General features: G+C 54.4%; 1 protein-coding gene across 3 annotated transcripts in view; it reads left to right on the top strand.

The window, feature by feature from the left end:
• Nucleotides 1-1,020: 1,020 nt before the first annotated feature.
• EFR3B (EFR3 homolog B) overlaps nt 1,021-16,983 on the top strand; it is a 57,802-nt gene continuing 41,839 nt past the window's right edge. For 2 of the 3 annotated variants that reach the window (XM_036435038.2, XM_036435037.2), the window contains exon 1: nt 1,021-1,236. In XM_036435038.2, coding sequence (XP_036290931.1) covers nt 1,230-1,236 — 7 coding nt within the window. In that variant the 5' untranslated portion in view covers nt 1,021-1,229. The remainder of the gene's footprint in view (nt 1,237-16,983) is intronic. The other variant, XM_036435036.2, reaches the window with a different exon arrangement.

Raw genomic sequence — 16,983 nt, 5'->3', positions numbered from 1 at the left:
CTCTCTCTGGCTCTCTCCCTGCCTTGGGTGAGGAAGGAAAAAATAATAAATAAATATGAGAGTGCCCGCTGTGTACTGTCACGAGGGTTTTATACCAACTTCCCAACAGCCCTGCAGGAAGCTGAGGCCCAGAGAGGGTAGATGACTGGCCTGCAGACATACAGCTAGGTGGATCGAGAGGAAAAAAAACACAAAAACACAAACCAGCCTCTCTCAGCCTCACTTTCCTCTTCTGTAGAATGGAAATCATTACACCTCCTGTCCCTAATATCTAGTAGACACCTCAACCATGGGAGCAAGAGGGGAAACTAAGAAGTAAATATTGAAGGTGTGGAGGCTGGGTGAGAAGCCTGGGGAAAGGCCAGCGCTGGACTAGGTGGGAGAAGTTTTCAGGGTGTGGGTCCTGAGCCCTCTGGGTCTGATTCTCAACACGGCCCCGGAAGATGGAGCAGCGGGCCCTGCGGCACAGGCAGAGAGGACCCTCACCGCCAAGCTGGTGAAGAACACCCAACATCTTGGAGAGAAGAGGCAAACTGACTTCCCGCAGCACCTGGGGGCGGAATGGAGTGCGATTCCTGCGTTGGGTAGCAGTCTTGCGGCCAGGGAGTGGCTGGAGGGACGGGCTGAGGATGGGGCTCAGCTAAGGGGACCAGGTGAGGGTGGAAGGAAAGATGTTCCCCAATTCGTCTTCCTTGCACCCCTGGCTCACCTTACGCATCCAGGAGCCATCTGGGAGAGGGGTACACCTGCCGCTTCCAGCACCACTGCTGATCCCGGGTCCACGGGCACTTAAGACAGGAGCAGGGAGTTACCTCAGGTTTGGGATAAGGAGTTGCGTCTTGGGATCTGGGTTTGTGGGAGGCCGGCGGGGGGCGGGCTCTGCCGGCGGTGGGGCGGGGCGGGGGCGGGGCTCTGCCTGAGGGGGGCGGGACGGGGCCGCGCCGCCAGTGGCCGAGCCGGGGAGGAGGGTCTCCTCATTAGCATGGCCCCGCCCCCGGCACCGCCCTGCCCAGGAACCGGAGCAGAGGCCGGTGGCGCTCCGCCTGCCAGTAGCCTGGGCGCGCGGCTCCCGGCTCGGGGCCTCCCGGTCCTGCCCCGGCCTCCGGCTCCCGCCCGCCGGCCTCGCAGGCTCTGCCGCCGCCGCCGGTGAATGAACGGCCGGCGCCGCCGGGGGCTGGCTGCAGGCGACGCGGCGACGCGGCCCCGCGGGAGGCGCGGGCCCCGCGGAGATGTACGGTAAGGAGGGCTCTGCCTCCCGGCTCGGCTTCCAAACTTGCAAAACGCGGACCCTTGTCCCCCTCGGGGCCCCGGCGAGGCCGCGGGGCGCGGACCCGGAGCCCGGCGCCTCTTTCTGTTGGTCGCTCTGTGCGCGCGCCGGCGCTGGGAGGACAAAGATGCCCGCGCTGGGGACCCTGGTCTCCGGGGGTCCCTGGGGCGGGGGAGGGGGCGGGGGTGCAGGCGATGGGGCGGGGGGCGCTGGTCCGTCGGGGGCCGGGGGCTGAGTGATCCCAGGCGCTGGGCTCCGGGAAAGCGGGTCCCCCCTGGAGTCTTGAGGAAGGTGGTCCTGGGTGACAGCGTTTGCAGAGCTGACAAAGGCGGGTGGTGCTGAGGAGTTTTCTGCGGAAGCCGGTCCGGATTGCGGAGGGCGGGGGACGCTCGCTGCCAGCTACCCGCCGCCCGCCTTCCGTCCGGCTGCGGGGATGTGGGAGGCGGCGCCCGCGGTGCAGAGGGCCGGGGAGTCTCCTGGATGGAGGTGGCCTCTGCCTGCCCCACGGGCCCAGGCATCCAGGTCCCCCAACTTCCCGATCGGCCCTCTGCAGTGATGGAGGAGGGAGAGGTTGCTGAGGGCGCAGCAGCGCAGCTCTGGGTAACCACCTTCTGACTCTCCCCTGGCCTCTCTTCCCTTCTCCCACCACCACCCCTGATGTGCAACAGTTAGCCAGACCCTCGGGATGCATTGTCTGCTCCAGCACTGGCCAGTTATTCCTCCGGCTTGGGAGGCAGTGTGGGTGAAGGAAAGGGAGCACTTTGGTTTCCACATTGCAGCACTGGGGACTCAGACCAGTCTAAGAAATCAACTGCATCACAGAGCATCCAGCGGCTCTGAACCGCTGTGGTGTGTGTGTGTGTGTGTGTGTGTGTGTGAGAGAGAGAGAGAGAGAGAGAGAGAGAGAGAGAGAGAGAGAGAGAGAGAGAGAGAGAATCCAGATGGGCGTAAGACCATCAGAACCAGATTCTGACAGCTCCTAGGGCTAGCAAGAGAAGGGAAATGGTTCTCACCTCCCACCTCCACTGCCAGGCCGGGCTCAGGGGACCCGGAGGGTGAGTTTGGAAGAAGAGCACATTCCCAATTTAACCTGCCACCGAGGCTGCTCGCTGCTCACTCTGCAAGCAGACTGTGAGTCACAAAGTTTGTTGGTGGCAAAGGAAGCTGAGAGCTTGGTACGCAGACACAGCCATCAGTGGGCCTCACTGTGGGGTGAGGGAGAGAGGGAGGGAGGGACGGAGAGAGACAGCCTTTTCATCAGTCTCCTTCCCTGCCCAGCTGGTGACACGTCTGCATTTCTGAACCAGGTCGACATCAGCGAGTCTTATTCCTCTTGGATGGATCCAAGGGGGCAGTGGGTGGGAGGCCAGGCTGACCTCAGAGCCCTCTGCTGGCTGCGGGGCCTCTGGGGCAAGGCAACAAGGCAGGTGTGTTTCATAAGCCAGGACGCTGTGAGGCGCCCCGGGAGAGAGCTACTTTCTGACCCTCTGTGTTCCCGTCTTCTTTTCTGCAGACTGAGCAGCCTGGAGCTGCAGATCACTTGACAAAAGCATGTGACTGCAGGCCCCCCCCCTCACCCCCCCGCCGGCAGTGGGGAAGGCGGTAGGACAAGGCCCATCAGAATGGGTAAGGATTAGGAAGCCTCGCTCTGCGGGGCCGGGGTCCGAGTCAGTCTGACAGCTGAGCACTGGGGTCCCAGCCTGCTCTGATGTAGGGAGCCAGTCCAGGGAGAGTTGGCTAGAACAGATGGAACCGGGGAGCTAACCTGTCTGGCTGCTGTGTTCTGATGCCCATAGATTTTTTTCCTTTTCCTTTATGGTATGTTTGTATCCCTCTGGATGCAAGTAGAGGCGGCCCTTACCCCTGAATGATTCATAGAACGATGATAGAGCAAGTGCGCCGGGCAGTTGCCCGCAGCAAAGGAAAGCCATTCGGAGGTTATTGTTGTGTCTCCTGCAGTGCAAAGCCCTGTCCTGGGAGGAGTGAGGGAGCTGCTCTCCAAGGGCCGGGCGCATCCGCCTGGATTTTCCTATTTCCTTGACTTTCATGAAAAGAAAGGGTCCATGTGACACCTGTAATAATTCCTTCCCCAGAAGTCAATAGCCTGATGAAAACAGATGTGGATGGGGAGGTTGGAAAGGCATAGAATCACAGACTTCTTCCATTTAGTTCTTAGGTTATTTCTGTTAGCTGAAATCCTTGTCTCTTGTGATGAAAAATTAAAATGTATAAGGTTAAAGAAATGAACGTTTGTTCTTTAAAAATGCTATTCTTTTCGTGTAATTGTCTCCCCTTCTTTTAAAATCATACGCTATGGCATTTATATGGAAGCACTTATATTTCCCCATATTTTCCAAGTGAGTTGCCCCGGGTGATAGCGTTAGATGGAATAATGCAAAATGCAAACCGGGGCTTCCTGACCAATGTGCCCCGCCCCCCCGTGACTTGGGTAAAGTCTCCTTAGGAAAATGCCATCATGGATTTTATTTGTTGAGCAGTGAGCTTCCTCTCCCCCTCCCCATGTACAGCCAGAAGTCACCTAAGAGCTTGACCCACTTTGGTGACTTGATCTGTTGTAAATTCATGGACCCTAACTCCGGTCCCCACCTCTCAGCTGCTCGGCGATCCTGGACAGATCTTTGTCTCCCCTCTTCACCCTTCCTCACTTTACCTCTTCACTCCCACCTCCAGCTCAATCTCCCTCAGTCTTCTCTGTTTCCTTCTGTCTGTGGGGGAATAAGGGTCCCATGTCTTTGCTGGAGGACACAGTGCTATCGGGGACAGAAAGAATGTGGCCGCCCATCTCAATCCAAAAGCCAGGTCCCCGGTCTGTGACCTTAGGAATTACATCTCAGTGGAAAGTGGGGAGGCTGGTTGTGAGGCTCCGAGCCTGGCCGTGGCCGTATACTCCTCTGGAGTCTGGCCCCTTCGGCTGGTCTTGGGCCCTTACCCGGCTTTCTTCCTCTCTGCTGGCTCCTGAAGATGCCTGTTTGTGTCACCTCCCAACCCCACCTTAATCTCACCAATCACCTTGACCTAGCTGGCCATTCAAGCCACCAAACACCCAGCTGCTACCTCAGCAGGCACTCACTTCCAAACCCTAGTCCCTTTCTGGAAATGGCCGTCCAAAGGCCCCGAGGGTGCGGGGCGGGAATGTTACGGTCTTGTTTATTCCTATGAACTCAGCTGGACAGGGACCTGGAGCAATAGAAGCACCTGGGGAGGAAGATTGGGGACGCATCCTGTGCAAACACGGATTCCCACGTGCGTTTCTTTGTGTTGGAATTGAATGCCTAGCAGTTGCCCTGTGCCCCTCTCCTGGATGGAGCCCTGCTTGTCCTGCCTGGAGCGGCCCGCCCACCGCTGAGGGGGGCAGGGCTGCCGGAGAAGTGCACCCTCCCCGATCGGCCCTGCCGGCCACGCAGAGCCATCGGGAAGGTTTTCCCCAGAACACAGTCTGTGTGGCCGGGTCCCGCTAAGACGGAGCTGCTCTGACAAGCCCCTCACCTGTACCAGCGGGTGCTGCCGCCAGCCCGGTCATTCCTTTCGCCTGCTCTGGTGAGAGTGCTGACGAAGGGAGGCGGCAGGGCTGCCTCTGTGAATGCGCTGCTCAGAGCACGCCTGTGTGTGTGTGTGTGTGTGTGTGTGTGTGTGTGCTGTGACTGTGGCGGGTGGCCTGGAGAGACTGCAGGGCGGGCTGACTGCCCGAGGTGCAAGCTCACCTTTGCAGAAATTTCCATAGGTCCTGCCACTGCTTATCTCAGGGGACGCCCACAACCACACGCATGTGGGTGCATGTGCATGCGCGTGCGCGCGCGCACACACACACACACACACATACATATGCACGCACACTCCACTCTCCTCACCTCTGTGCACTCCCTACACACAACTACTCACCCCCCCCAACTCCTTGCCTCCAGTACACTCCCCACCTCCCCATTAAGCCACTCCCCACTTCCATGCACACACAGACCCACGCTCCAAGCTGTGAACCAGTTATAGTCGGGCATGTGCTGTGGAAGATGTTTGCCCTTTAAAGGAAGCAGCAGTAGTATTTCCCTAACTGGTTTGGCTTAGTGGATAGAGCATTGGCCTTCAGACTCAAGGGTCCCAGGTTCAATTCCGATCAAGGGCATGTACCTTGGTTGCAGGCACATCCTCAGTAGGGGGTGTGCAGGAGGCAGCTGATCGATGTTTCTCCCTCATTGATGTTCCTAACTCTCTACCCTCTCCCTTCCTCTCTGTAAAAAATCAATAAAATATATATTTTTAAAAAGCAGTAGGACTGGGTGAGTGGGAAAGATGGGGGTTGTGGGATAAGGTGAATTGAAACTTTAAACACACACACATACCCAATGCATATGAAATGTGGGTTATGTAGGCAGGTATAGAAAAATGGTATTTTTGGAAATGGGTGCTAAATTACCTAGAGCTGTAAACTTACTATAACCTACAATAACTTGTTCTAAAGAGGATTCGGGGCGTTTATTTTACATGCACACCTGTACTACAATAAGTAAAGAGGCACATCAAAGAAAATGTGTGAGCAGAATAGAAGAAAAATAAAGCCAAGAATAAAGTGATTTCAGAGAAAATTGCCTACCTGCAGCGCTGTTGAAAATTCAGTTTCAAGCTCCTTGTAGGCCACAAAAGAGGGAGCAAGCCATTTGCATGTCTCATCGCATCTATAAAAGCCTTTCTTAAGAAGGTAATTGCCAAGGATAAGTACAGCTTTTTGAGATGCTAAGAGCTGACAGAAATTCCTCCCCGAGTTCCTTCTAAAAGAGATGTAGTTTATAAATGTTGATCTAAATTAGATTTTTCTTTTTAAAAAATATAGTTCCCTTCATCTGCTCTATTTCTGTAGAGGACGGAGACAGGTCCAAATGCAAGTTTGTGGGTTCTGATTCCTCACGTTGAAATTGTGCCTCCTCCTCCCCACCCTCGTGGCTTCCTGCCTGGTTTGCCGGGAGCCGGGACTCTCCTTCGCAGCTGCGGCTGTCATTTCTCCGCCTGGATGAGTGTGTCTTCGGGGAGTCTGCTGGAGAAGCCGCTGCTGCCTTCCTAATCCAGGGAGGCCCTGGTCCCTCTCGTTCACGTGCCTCATTCACTCACAGCCACTTATCACCGTCTCGTCTTCCTCTTGTCCTCGTTCCCACTAGCCCGGCAGCCCTGAGAGAGTGGGGAACTCGTCTCTCTGGTTCCCCCTGCGTCTTTAGGGCCCGGACAGGGCCGGCGCTCAGGAACCTCCCTGATAGGAGCTGGCTGTCATTTAAAAAAAAATGTACCTCTCTGTGCCTTCCGACCCTGTACGCATTTTGGCCATACACGTGTCATGAGCAACAATCCATGAATGTGACACGAATAACAATCCACGTCATGAGTAAGATAATACTGTTATCTTAGCTTCCACTCCTTGGGCACTACTGTGTGATAAGCAGTATTCTCTAAGCACTTTTTATGCATTAACAGATTTAATCTTCCCCAGATTGTACGAGTTAGGGGTCGTTTTTCTCATCACCGAAACGAGAACGCTGAGACACGGAGAGGGTTAGCGACCTGCCCGTGGCTGCACAGCTCTGTGGCCGAGCTGGGATTTGAACCTGGGCATCCCGGCTGCAGAGTGCGGCCTCGCCCTCCTCTCACACCACCGTCCTTAGAATATTCTCAGCGTTCCAGAGCGGCAGTCGCCAACCGGTTGTCCATGGAGCACTGGTGGTCCATGGGGTCTGAAAGGTTGGTGACCGCCGTCCCGGAGGGCACAGGTCTTCCTGAGGCAGAGCGCCCGGTGCCTCTCGGACCTGCACGTTCACGTGAGAAGAACAGGAGCGTTTAAGGGACGTGGCCGAGCCGAGGGCCGCGCGCCTTCTCTGGGAGCTGTCACGTCTGGTTGGAGCCTCTGCCTCTTGCCACCCTCCCCTCCTTCTCTGCCATTGCTTTTGCTTTGACAGGGAGGCAAACGGCTCCAGGAAGAGCCTGCGGGGTCCTCCATGAGGCTGGATTCATAAGAGAGGAGCCAGGGCAGCAGGGAGGCGAGGGCGGAGGCCGGAATGCAAGAGCCAGGGATGGCATGGAAAACAAGGAAGCGGGAGCATCCATCTTGCAGAGAGAGGGGAGGACAGGCAGGCAAGCAGCAGGCGCTGTCACAACCACAGCCACACACCTGCCGGGGCTGGCAGTGCTCCCAGGTGTGCTCCCCGGTCAGTGCCAGCCTGGAGGAGAGCAGGCACTGGGGCCTTCTCTCGCAGGAGGAGCGCCTGCTTCCCAGACAGTTTGGTGTGAATTAAGCCTTCTTCCCACCCGGTCAAGGCCAGCCTGTTTGCACATGGCGATCGCGGCCTCTGGGAGGTGGGGAGCCTAGATAGTTAGTGCATCTTCCTCCGGGCCCGTTCTCTCCGTTTGGTGGTGAGGGGGTCACATGAGATGTCTGTATCCACGTGTTTAACTTACAGAACACTGAGCCTAGGAAAGGTGATGCTGGTGCCATCCCAGCAGTTTCTGTGGATGCTCCTGGCACATGGCCATGCCCTCTGCAGACAGAGTGACAATCCCGGCGTCCATGGATGGGTATGCCCTGTTTAGACAGCGTTTGTTAGACTCCTTAGACACCGGGTCTGGCGATCAGAGCGTAAGAGCAGAGAGCTGCTGCAGTGTTGGTGAGCTGGGCACCTGCCTCCGTGAAGTCGCCTGCTAGATGGAGCCCCCCTGAGAGGGGACATCTGCATGCTGACAATGCTCAGCACTGTCTAGTCCCCCAGAGGACCATCTGCGGCTTGGCGGTCCATGGCGGTGCCTCTCATCCCTGCTCCAGAGAGAAGACAGATATGCCATCTTCCTCTCAATCCTCATGCATGACTAACACGTAGCAATGTTTATTCCCTGTCTATCAATTCATTACTTTGACTCAGAATCACCCCCTGGGTTGGATCTGTGGTTAAGCTGGGGACACGGAGTTAAGAAGTGCAATAACTTGCCCAAGGTCTGCAGCTGGCCCGCCCTCTCCAGTGTCTCCCAAGCGGGGGTTCACAGAGCATCATGGGAGATTCTGCTTTGGTACCTCATGGCAGTTCCAGGGGTCTGATGCCAAACAGTGAGTGTCACTGCAAGAGAACTCCAAACGGGATATTTCAGTAGATTTGACATAGTCTAGGTGTGGCTTTGCATCCAGGAATATGGGTGCCCATCCTGAGGTCCGACTAGCCATCTGAGAATGAGGATTTCTGGGTTCCACGGCCAACTTTCTCACTGACCCCCAGAAGGACCCAGGTAAATCCCAGCATCCAGGAACCAGGAGTCTTAGATTCTTGGCTTGGCAGTGCTCCAAGCGTCATCAGAACTATTCAGAAAGACTTCCCTCTGTGTCCCAACTTCCTTTTTAGACGGACAGAACTTGAAATAACATTGATCAGTGTGTGAAGAAGAACCCCTCAGATTGCTTAGGAAGGTACTCCTTGCAGGAGAGGGAAGCGTTTCCAGCCCCGCCCACTTCTCAGGACCTCCTACTGGAAGGATGCTTCCAGAGGCTTGCAGGGTGCAGGGTGAAGGGTAAAGGGTGAAGGGTGAAGGGTGAAGGGTGAAGGGTGAAGGGTGGGCGCCGAAAGAGCCCTGCATGCCGCAGCCTCCTGCCGATCCTCCTCTGTCTCGCCACTGTCGTTTACTTTGATGTTACTTTTGCCATTTATTTGCCACGCAGAATGTCATCTGTTTCCTTATACTCCAGGTCTGTGACCCCTTGGGGACCTCTGTCTTAAACATATTTGTTTTTCTAGCATCCCGCAGAGATCTGTGGGATGCAGTAGGGATCAACTGTGTGCCTTAAACTATAAAATAATTCCGTGTCCGTCACACGTCTACACATACCAACCCAGCAGCCCCCGCTGCCAAGGTACCAACGGCAGCGGGCTGGGGTTTCATAAGGAGCCTGCAGTGACAGCTGTAATATTTCACCGTCTTCGTACGGTGTGCCATCGCACACTGACTCTAATTCTGCACAGAATGAAGGATGGGACAGACTAAAACACTTTGACGGTGTTGGTCATGAGAAACAGCCACTCGGCCTGCGCACTGAGGAGGTGAAGGCAGGCAGAGAATTACGTGCACGTATTTCCTCCCTGTGGGCTCAGAATCAGCACCACGATCTTTTTCTTTTTTCTTTTTCTTTTTTTTCTTCTTTTTTCCCAAAAAAGAAAGTGCCTGGGTGGTGTGATTTATTGGCAGATCTGCATTTTGATTTCCATCCATACAGTGTGTGCATTATTCTTTTACCAAACAAGACAGATGAAAAGGCCCCTGGAGGCCAAAGCAATGAAGTGCGTGTTTCTCATTGTGTTGGAAGCACCTGGCCAGATGTTCCTGGATCCGCCGCTGTTCTGGCTGGTGAGCCCTGGCTGGTGAGCCGTCAGTCAGGGAGCTGGAGGGAGTGTGGAGGCACGATGGGAGGGGGGAGAGAAGGCAGGGATGCTGAACTTTGCTGAGGATTATATGCAGACAGAGGAGAAGGCGGGGGGGGGGGGGGGAACGCGAGGATGTCAGACTGTGCTGGTATTTTACCTTCGTTTTTTAAAAGTTTTCCCCCACAGACACACACATGACACACCATTGTCAGAATCGATGGTGCCCTGCATCGATGTCGTAAATCAGGCTGGGCATTTGTCACCTTCTGACTCAGGTGTAAATAAAAGGAGACCCAAAAGCTGACATCATTATACTCTTTGGATCGCTGCAAACTTGAGCTCAAATTAAGAATGTCATTCAAGTGTCGTTTTTTGTGTAAAGAAAGAAAATTCACATCCATGAGATGAAGAGCATGTCTGTTACATTTTGTGGAAGAGGCTGGAGGGCCATGATCAAACCTGCAGGCAGACTACGGTGTGGATGGGTGGTCTGAATTAATGGCAAATGTGTGTTCACCTTGGAGGGTGCATCTCGGGGAGCTGGTCATTATCCCCCGAACAGCAATGCAGGTGCCACGAACGGTCTGAGGGGCAGCCAGTGGGCAGGGGCCTCCCAGACAGAGTCCACAAAGGACAGTTAACAGTGAGTTCAGATGTCGACCCCAACTGACCCGCAGGGCTGGGCACCTTAAACTGCAGGTTAATTTTGGAGAGAGCTGCCTCCCACATAGCAGCAACAAGTTTTATTTATTTATGAGAAGCTAATAACGCCATACCCAGGAGCTGGTCTGTAATCAATGCACGTCTGTTAGCCCAGACACAAACGGTGGTTATTTCTGGATGATAGGATCACAGATGACGTTTAAAATGTCTTTTAAAAAATATTTTGTTTTTGTATTTTGTACAGTGAGCACACATTATAATGGCAGAATAGAAATAAATATATTAAAAGTGTTTTTCACCATCCAAGAACTGTGGTTAGTTATCTGGAATCTTCTAATTATGTTTTGGAAATGCTTACTCAAGGGACATGCGGAAACAAATCTACAATATAAACCACATCATGGCTGGAAAGGGAAACTTTTTGAGGGCATCAAAATGTCCTCTGCCTTGTTCAACCTTAGCCTCGGTTTGGCTCAATGGATAGAGTGTCAGCCTGTGGACCGAAGAGTCCCAGGTTCGATTCCAGTCAAGGGCATATACCTCAGTTGCAGGGTCCTCCTGCAGGCCCTGATCGGGGCACATGCAGGAGGCAATCAATCGATGTTTCTCTCACATCAATATTTCTCTCTGTCTTTCCCTCCCTCTTCCACTCTCCCTAAACATCAATGGGAAAACATCTTGGGGTGAGGATTTAAAAAAAAAGGCCTCTGTCTTGTTTGGGTGGCGTTACACAGAATATAAACAGTTGTCAAAACACCCGACACTGACGCTGAAGACCTGCATTTATTGCGTGCAAACTGTATTGCCATGGGACAGTGGGAACCCCAGTAAGAGGAGGAAACATGCCTGCCAACAAAGGCCGGCCTGTGTGGCACCCCTGGCAGGCAGAGGGCTAAAACGACAGCCAGGGACTGTGCCAGCCAGCACCAGGGCGCCTGCCCAGGACGGTCTGCAGCACCCCAAGGACAGTGCTCACTCAGAGCTGCTGGTCAGGGGCGCACGCTGCTAGACAACGCATGTGCTGAGCAGGGTGCGGGGGGAGCTGGCCTGGGGAGCCCAGCCCGTGGCTGGCAGCCGGGAGGCGGGTGATGCGGTCTGGACAGGGCTCCTATGGAGGGCCATCTGCTGCCAGGCCTCGGAGGCACTGCTGGCTCTAATGGACCTGAAGTGACAGGACAAAGCCCAGCTGTAGCACCAGCACCCGCAGGGCTGACGGCTGAGCAGGGCCAGGCGAGTGTGTGTGTGTGTGTGTATGTGTGTGTGTGTGCGCGCGCGCACAATTGATTTCCCCACTTCCTCTCGGGGCTCCTGTGACCTCACAGCCCACAGCTCCCATCCCGTGACCTTCTCCTCATAAGGATGCGTGGCCTCTAATGGCCCGATCATTCACCTGTTTCTTCATAATGTGCCGGCTGTGACATCTCTGCACATAGTCCTGTACTTCCCTGGCTAAAAATGGATTCCCCCCACCACTCCCAATGGCACATAGAAATGGACACATCTGAGTCTCCTTTGCAGCCCAGGGGTGAAGTGTGAGCATCTTAGACTCTGACAGGCACCGGTGTGAATCCCAGCTCTCCCCTGCGACAGCGGTGTGACTTCGGATGTTACTTTTTCCTGTAAAATGGGACACGAGACCCCCACCTCCATATTGCTGGAGGGATTAAACAAAATAATGCGTTCCAGCCTCTTCACGGCTCTGCTGTGTCATGTCCCTGCCAGCTGGGTCTCTGCTCTGGAAGGCCGCTCAGCTTCGCCGCTGTCTGCACCGCTGCGCTGGCTCCTCGCAGTGGGCACCCTCTGCTGCGGGGACTTCCTCTCTTAGGCCGGCCCGTCCAGGATGCCCGGGAGCGCTTGGCGGCTTCATTCAAAATGGGTCTCCGCCGTGCCTGGCCTGCTGCTTACTCGGCACGCCTCGTTTGGCTCTTGGCTCGACCCAGGGCCCGTTTTGCATTTTTTGCTGAATTCCAGGGCGCGCTCTTGACTCCGCGCGCTCTTGCTTCTGTTTGGAGCTTCCACAGTGTCGCCTCTGACACCTCGTCTGGCACCGCGACCACCCGGCCCTGGCTGTGAGTGGCAGCCGCTCTGGGCCCGGTGCCTGCCTTGTGCTCGGGCACCACGGCTCCTGCTGAGACAGACTCTGATTACAGACTTTGGAGTGATTGATCTTGGACTCCCAGCCTTTCGGCGCCTGCAGTTTAAATCTGTTTGTTCGTCTGTGTATTTAAAGCTCCCGCCCTCGCGCTCCATCAGTTTGGCTCCGTTGCCACGAAGCTTCTCTCTCTGATGCCGTGTGCTCACTTGGGAACCTGGGGGCGACGAGCCCAGCCCTTCGTAGGCTGCCTGGAGACACAGTGGGAAGCCAAAAGGATTGTGCAGGACGGAGGAAGCATAAATGCAGTAAATACCGAGTCCTGATTTCTAGTTCTTTAATAAATAAATAAATAAATATATATATATATATTTTTTTTAATTGATTTTTTTTCAGAGAGGAAGGGAGAGAGATAGTCAGAAACATCGATGGGAGAGAAACATCGACCAGCTGCCTCCTGCACACCCCCTACTGGGGATGTGCCCGCAACCAAGGTACATGCCCTTGACCAGAATCAGACCTGGGACTTTTCAGTCCACAGGCTGATGCTCTATCCGCTGAGCCAAACCGGTTAGGGCTGATTTCCAGCTCTTATCTCCCAATTTAAACCAAGTCACCGGTGAAATTTCTAAGACTGTTTTCATGTGATCGATTCTGTTCTGTGCTTCAAGCTCTCTGAGGGCAGGAAGGTTTTGTATCCCCATAGTTCACGTGCACTTACCATAAAAATCGAGTGCCCTGACGCCGAGATATAAGTATTTGGATGGATGGATTTCAGATGAGTGGATTCCCACCCTTTATCCACCACCCGGCCCCACCCTGCGCCCAGAACACCTACACACACACACACACACACACACACACACACACACACGCATTAAGCTCGCCTCTTGCTCTCGTGTATTGCGATCCCCTGGGCTTCAAAGGCCCACAGAGTACTTTCTTCCATACATGTAAGCAATACACTCCCGAGGCTGGTAAGCAGTGCTGATGGAGTGAGTGCTGATGAAACGGAACAATAAAATACCAACAGTGCTGTTAGTGGTAATTCTGTCATCCAAGCTACAACATACATCCGAGGGTCCTAAGACCAGCCACACTTGAAGTCAAAGACGTCAGTGTCACCTCAGACGTACACCCTGGCCCAGGGGCCCACCTGCCACAGCACGTGCCCATGGCGATCGATGCAGAGGCAGGCCACGCCCGTGTTACCTCTTCTGCTAAATAAATGATCCATGTCCCATTTCATGCTGCTTCTAACCCAGCGGCCATCGAAGGTGAGACCACACCTCTCTCCCTCGGTTCCCACCTAACCCACATAGAGTAACTGAGATTCCGATGTCACCTGTCCATTGATAACTCATCCGGAAGGTCACCTGTGGAGGCTGATTGCCCAGACCCGTGGTCGGCAAACTGCGGCTCTTTGGCCCCTTGAGTGTGGCTCTTCCACAAAATACCACGGCCTGGGCGAGTGCATTTTGAAGAAGTGGCGTCAGAAGAAGTTTAAAAAATTTGGCTCTCAAAAGAAATTTCAGTCGTTGTAGTATTGATATTTGGCTCCGTTGACTAATGAGTTTGCCGACTCCTGGCCCAGCCCGATGCCTTCACCTTCTCGGCTCTCACAAAGTTTTATCCTCTCCAGACCGGTTCCACTCTCTGAACCTCCGCGGGCCCCTCGCTGTGCAGACGCAGGAGCTCCTGCCAGCCTCTTGCCTCTAAAGGTCTCCCCTAGAAAGGCCCTCCACTCGCCTTCCCTCGGCTGTCACCTCGCCCTGGTGACGTTCACGTGTGAAGGGCGGGCGAGGGGCCGGGGCTGGCGTGGTGTCGCGCACGCACCTCTGGTTCTCCACTCGGACCCCGGATGCCTCCACGTGGCTCTGGGGCAGGTGAGCACCCACCGGAAACCTCTGCTTTCCTTCTCTCTTTCCTGGTCACGGACCTGCCACTTCCCCGGGGGCGGAGGCTGCATGTGCCCTGCCTGCCCACGTCACACCACACGTGGACCCTTCTAGTTCAGGGTCTGGTCCTGCTCTTCTGCCAGGAGAGTCCCATTCTTAGTGGCCTGAGGGAGGGTCAGACCAGTCTCCACCTGTCTATTCATGGGCAGTAGGTTCCTTATACATTCCAAGGGCACTTAAAGGTGATCGGACTGCCATTCAGTGTAATGACAGTTCCCCCCTCTTGGCCTGGCACTGGGGGCACTTCACCGCCAGGCCCCTCCCTAGGGCTCCAGCTTTCCCACGACAGACTGGCACACCGATTTCCTTCCGAATGCTCCCTTGCACGGGCTCCTCTGAGCGTTTGCTCATGCTGTTCCTATTGCCTGGAATTCCTGCCCTTTTTCTCTTGGTCGGTGTATTATCTGTGCCTCACGTCTCCTGGGAAGCATCTCCACTGAAACGACAGCCCCTCCTCCGAAGCCCCAGCATTCTGGCTCAGGTGACATTCGCACCTCCTTTGGTTAGAGCTGGTTGAGCTCATGCCCAAGGGGACAGGGACTGGGCGTTCTGTTATTTCCCGTCTTCCACCGCGTCTGATGCACTCAGCTGTGTGTGTTACAGGCCTGTGTGTGTGTGCATGAATGAATGAAATGGCTCCCGGGTCTTTAACCAGCCCCTGCAGGACCCAAAGCTGAGCAAGTATAGAAAACTGTGTGTGTGTGTGTGTGTGTGTGTGTGTGTGTGTGTGTGTGTTTTAAACTGTTGGGTTCCAAATCTTTGAACAGCGAGTTATTCTCATCAGATTTTGGGAGGCGTTTTATCCCGAAGAGAAAAATGGGAGAAATCACATATCTTTTTACACTACATGAGAAAGAAAACATTTTTGTTGGGGGAGGAAATGAACATAGAAACGGAAGCTCTACCTGAGAGCTGCCCAACAGAACTTGCTACAATGATACCAATGCCCTCTATCTGTACGTCCAGTAAGGTAGGTGGCCATGAGCCACATGTGGCTGCTGAGCACACAATGTGGCTGGTGTACCCAGGCAACGGGATTTTAAATATTACTGAATGAAAAACAGAGGGGACCAGAGACTGCCAGAGTGGCCCCCTCCTCCCCTCACCCACCCGGGATGTGATCACGGATAACCCTCTGCTGTGTATTTTCACAGGTCTGCATGCATCCACAGCTTGTTCATGCACACATGCACACACACGCCAAGTTCGTTTGGCCTGTGAGTGTTTCGCACACGTGAAACATATAAGGGATCCATATACCCCCCCCACCCCAGCTCCATTTCTCCTCGACCATGTATGTGGTGAGGGGAGGGCGGGCTGACATGCCCACACCAGCCCCTATGTCCGAGATGGCATGCCGCCCGTGTGCTGTGGCCTCTTTTCCATTGACGGTGTTTGGAGAGCTGTCGGGGCAGCGCTCACAGCTCTGCTTTATTTATTCAGCTGCTGCTTCGTGTCCATTGCGAGAGGTTCCCTCGCTTATTTAGCCAGTTCCCCACGAAGGCACATTTAGGTGGTTTCCACACAAAGCCCCCAGTCCGTTCTCACCCTCTTCCCTGTGCAGGTAGGCAATGGCAGATGCTGTGAACCAAGGGGAGGAAAGGGATCCATATACCCCCACCCCCACCCCAGCTCCATTTCTCCTCAACCATGTATGGGGTGAGGGGAGGGCGGGCTGACATGCTCACACCAGCCCCTACGTCCGAGATGGCCCTCGGGAACCGTTATTATTATTGTTTTGTTGGAAACTGGCAGGCAAGCTCTGCTCTGATCTCTGTTTTCACTCCCGTGCCGAGAAGCTGAAACCTAGATTTTAATCACTCAGGCCGTGGCGAGCTCTGAAAATGCTGAGACATTAATAACAATTTCAGATGACAGACGCAGACAGCCTTCCTCCGCAGCCTGAGCTCCGAGCAGGCTGAGCAGAACCTGGAGGTTCTGTGCCTCGTGCTTAAGGTAGATTTCTCCACCACGTTCATTCGACCCATCTTGGTGCACAGATATAAGATAACATTTTTAAAAATATATACCTTTTTTATTCATTTCAGGGGGTGGGGGAGGCTGAGAGAGAAACATCAATGATGAGAAAGAATCATTGATCAACTGCCTCCTGAACGCCCCACACTGGGGATTGAGCCCGCAACCCAGGCGTGCGCCCTGACGGGGAATCGAACCGTGACCTCCACACAGGCCGGGCAAGATACCTGGGTGTAAAGGCCCCTAAGTTTGCATTTGCTGATGGGTGTTGCACATGAGTGCAACAAAGATTTGTGGCATGATCTATACGGGAGTCACTTTCTAATGCGGCAAAGGAGGCCCAGGCCTCAGGAGCGGTGAGAAGAGAAGCTGCTGCCTGCTTCTGGTGGCCACGGCTAATCCTGCCCAATGCTCCCTCCAAATTTCGAAGTACGTCAAAGTAAAAATTATTAAAGCTTCCATGTTAACATTCAGCTTTGGAGGAGTTAGTGGTAACTGAGCTGGGATAAAACATGAAGGAGGCTGAAGTGATGAAGAGCAGGCACCAGCATCCTTTCCATTAGCAATGTCCCCGCAGCCAGGAGCAGGTACGGACGGTGGTCCAACCAGGAACCGAGGCAAGGAGAAAGG

This window comes from Pipistrellus kuhlii, unplaced genomic scaffold (assembly GCF_014108245.1).
Source record: "Pipistrellus kuhlii isolate mPipKuh1 unplaced genomic scaffold, mPipKuh1.p scaffold_m20_p_13, whole genome shotgun sequence".
NCBI lineage: Eukaryota > Metazoa > Chordata > Mammalia > Chiroptera > Vespertilionidae > Pipistrellus > Pipistrellus kuhlii.
This window is presented reverse-complemented; position numbering and strand designations above follow the sequence as displayed.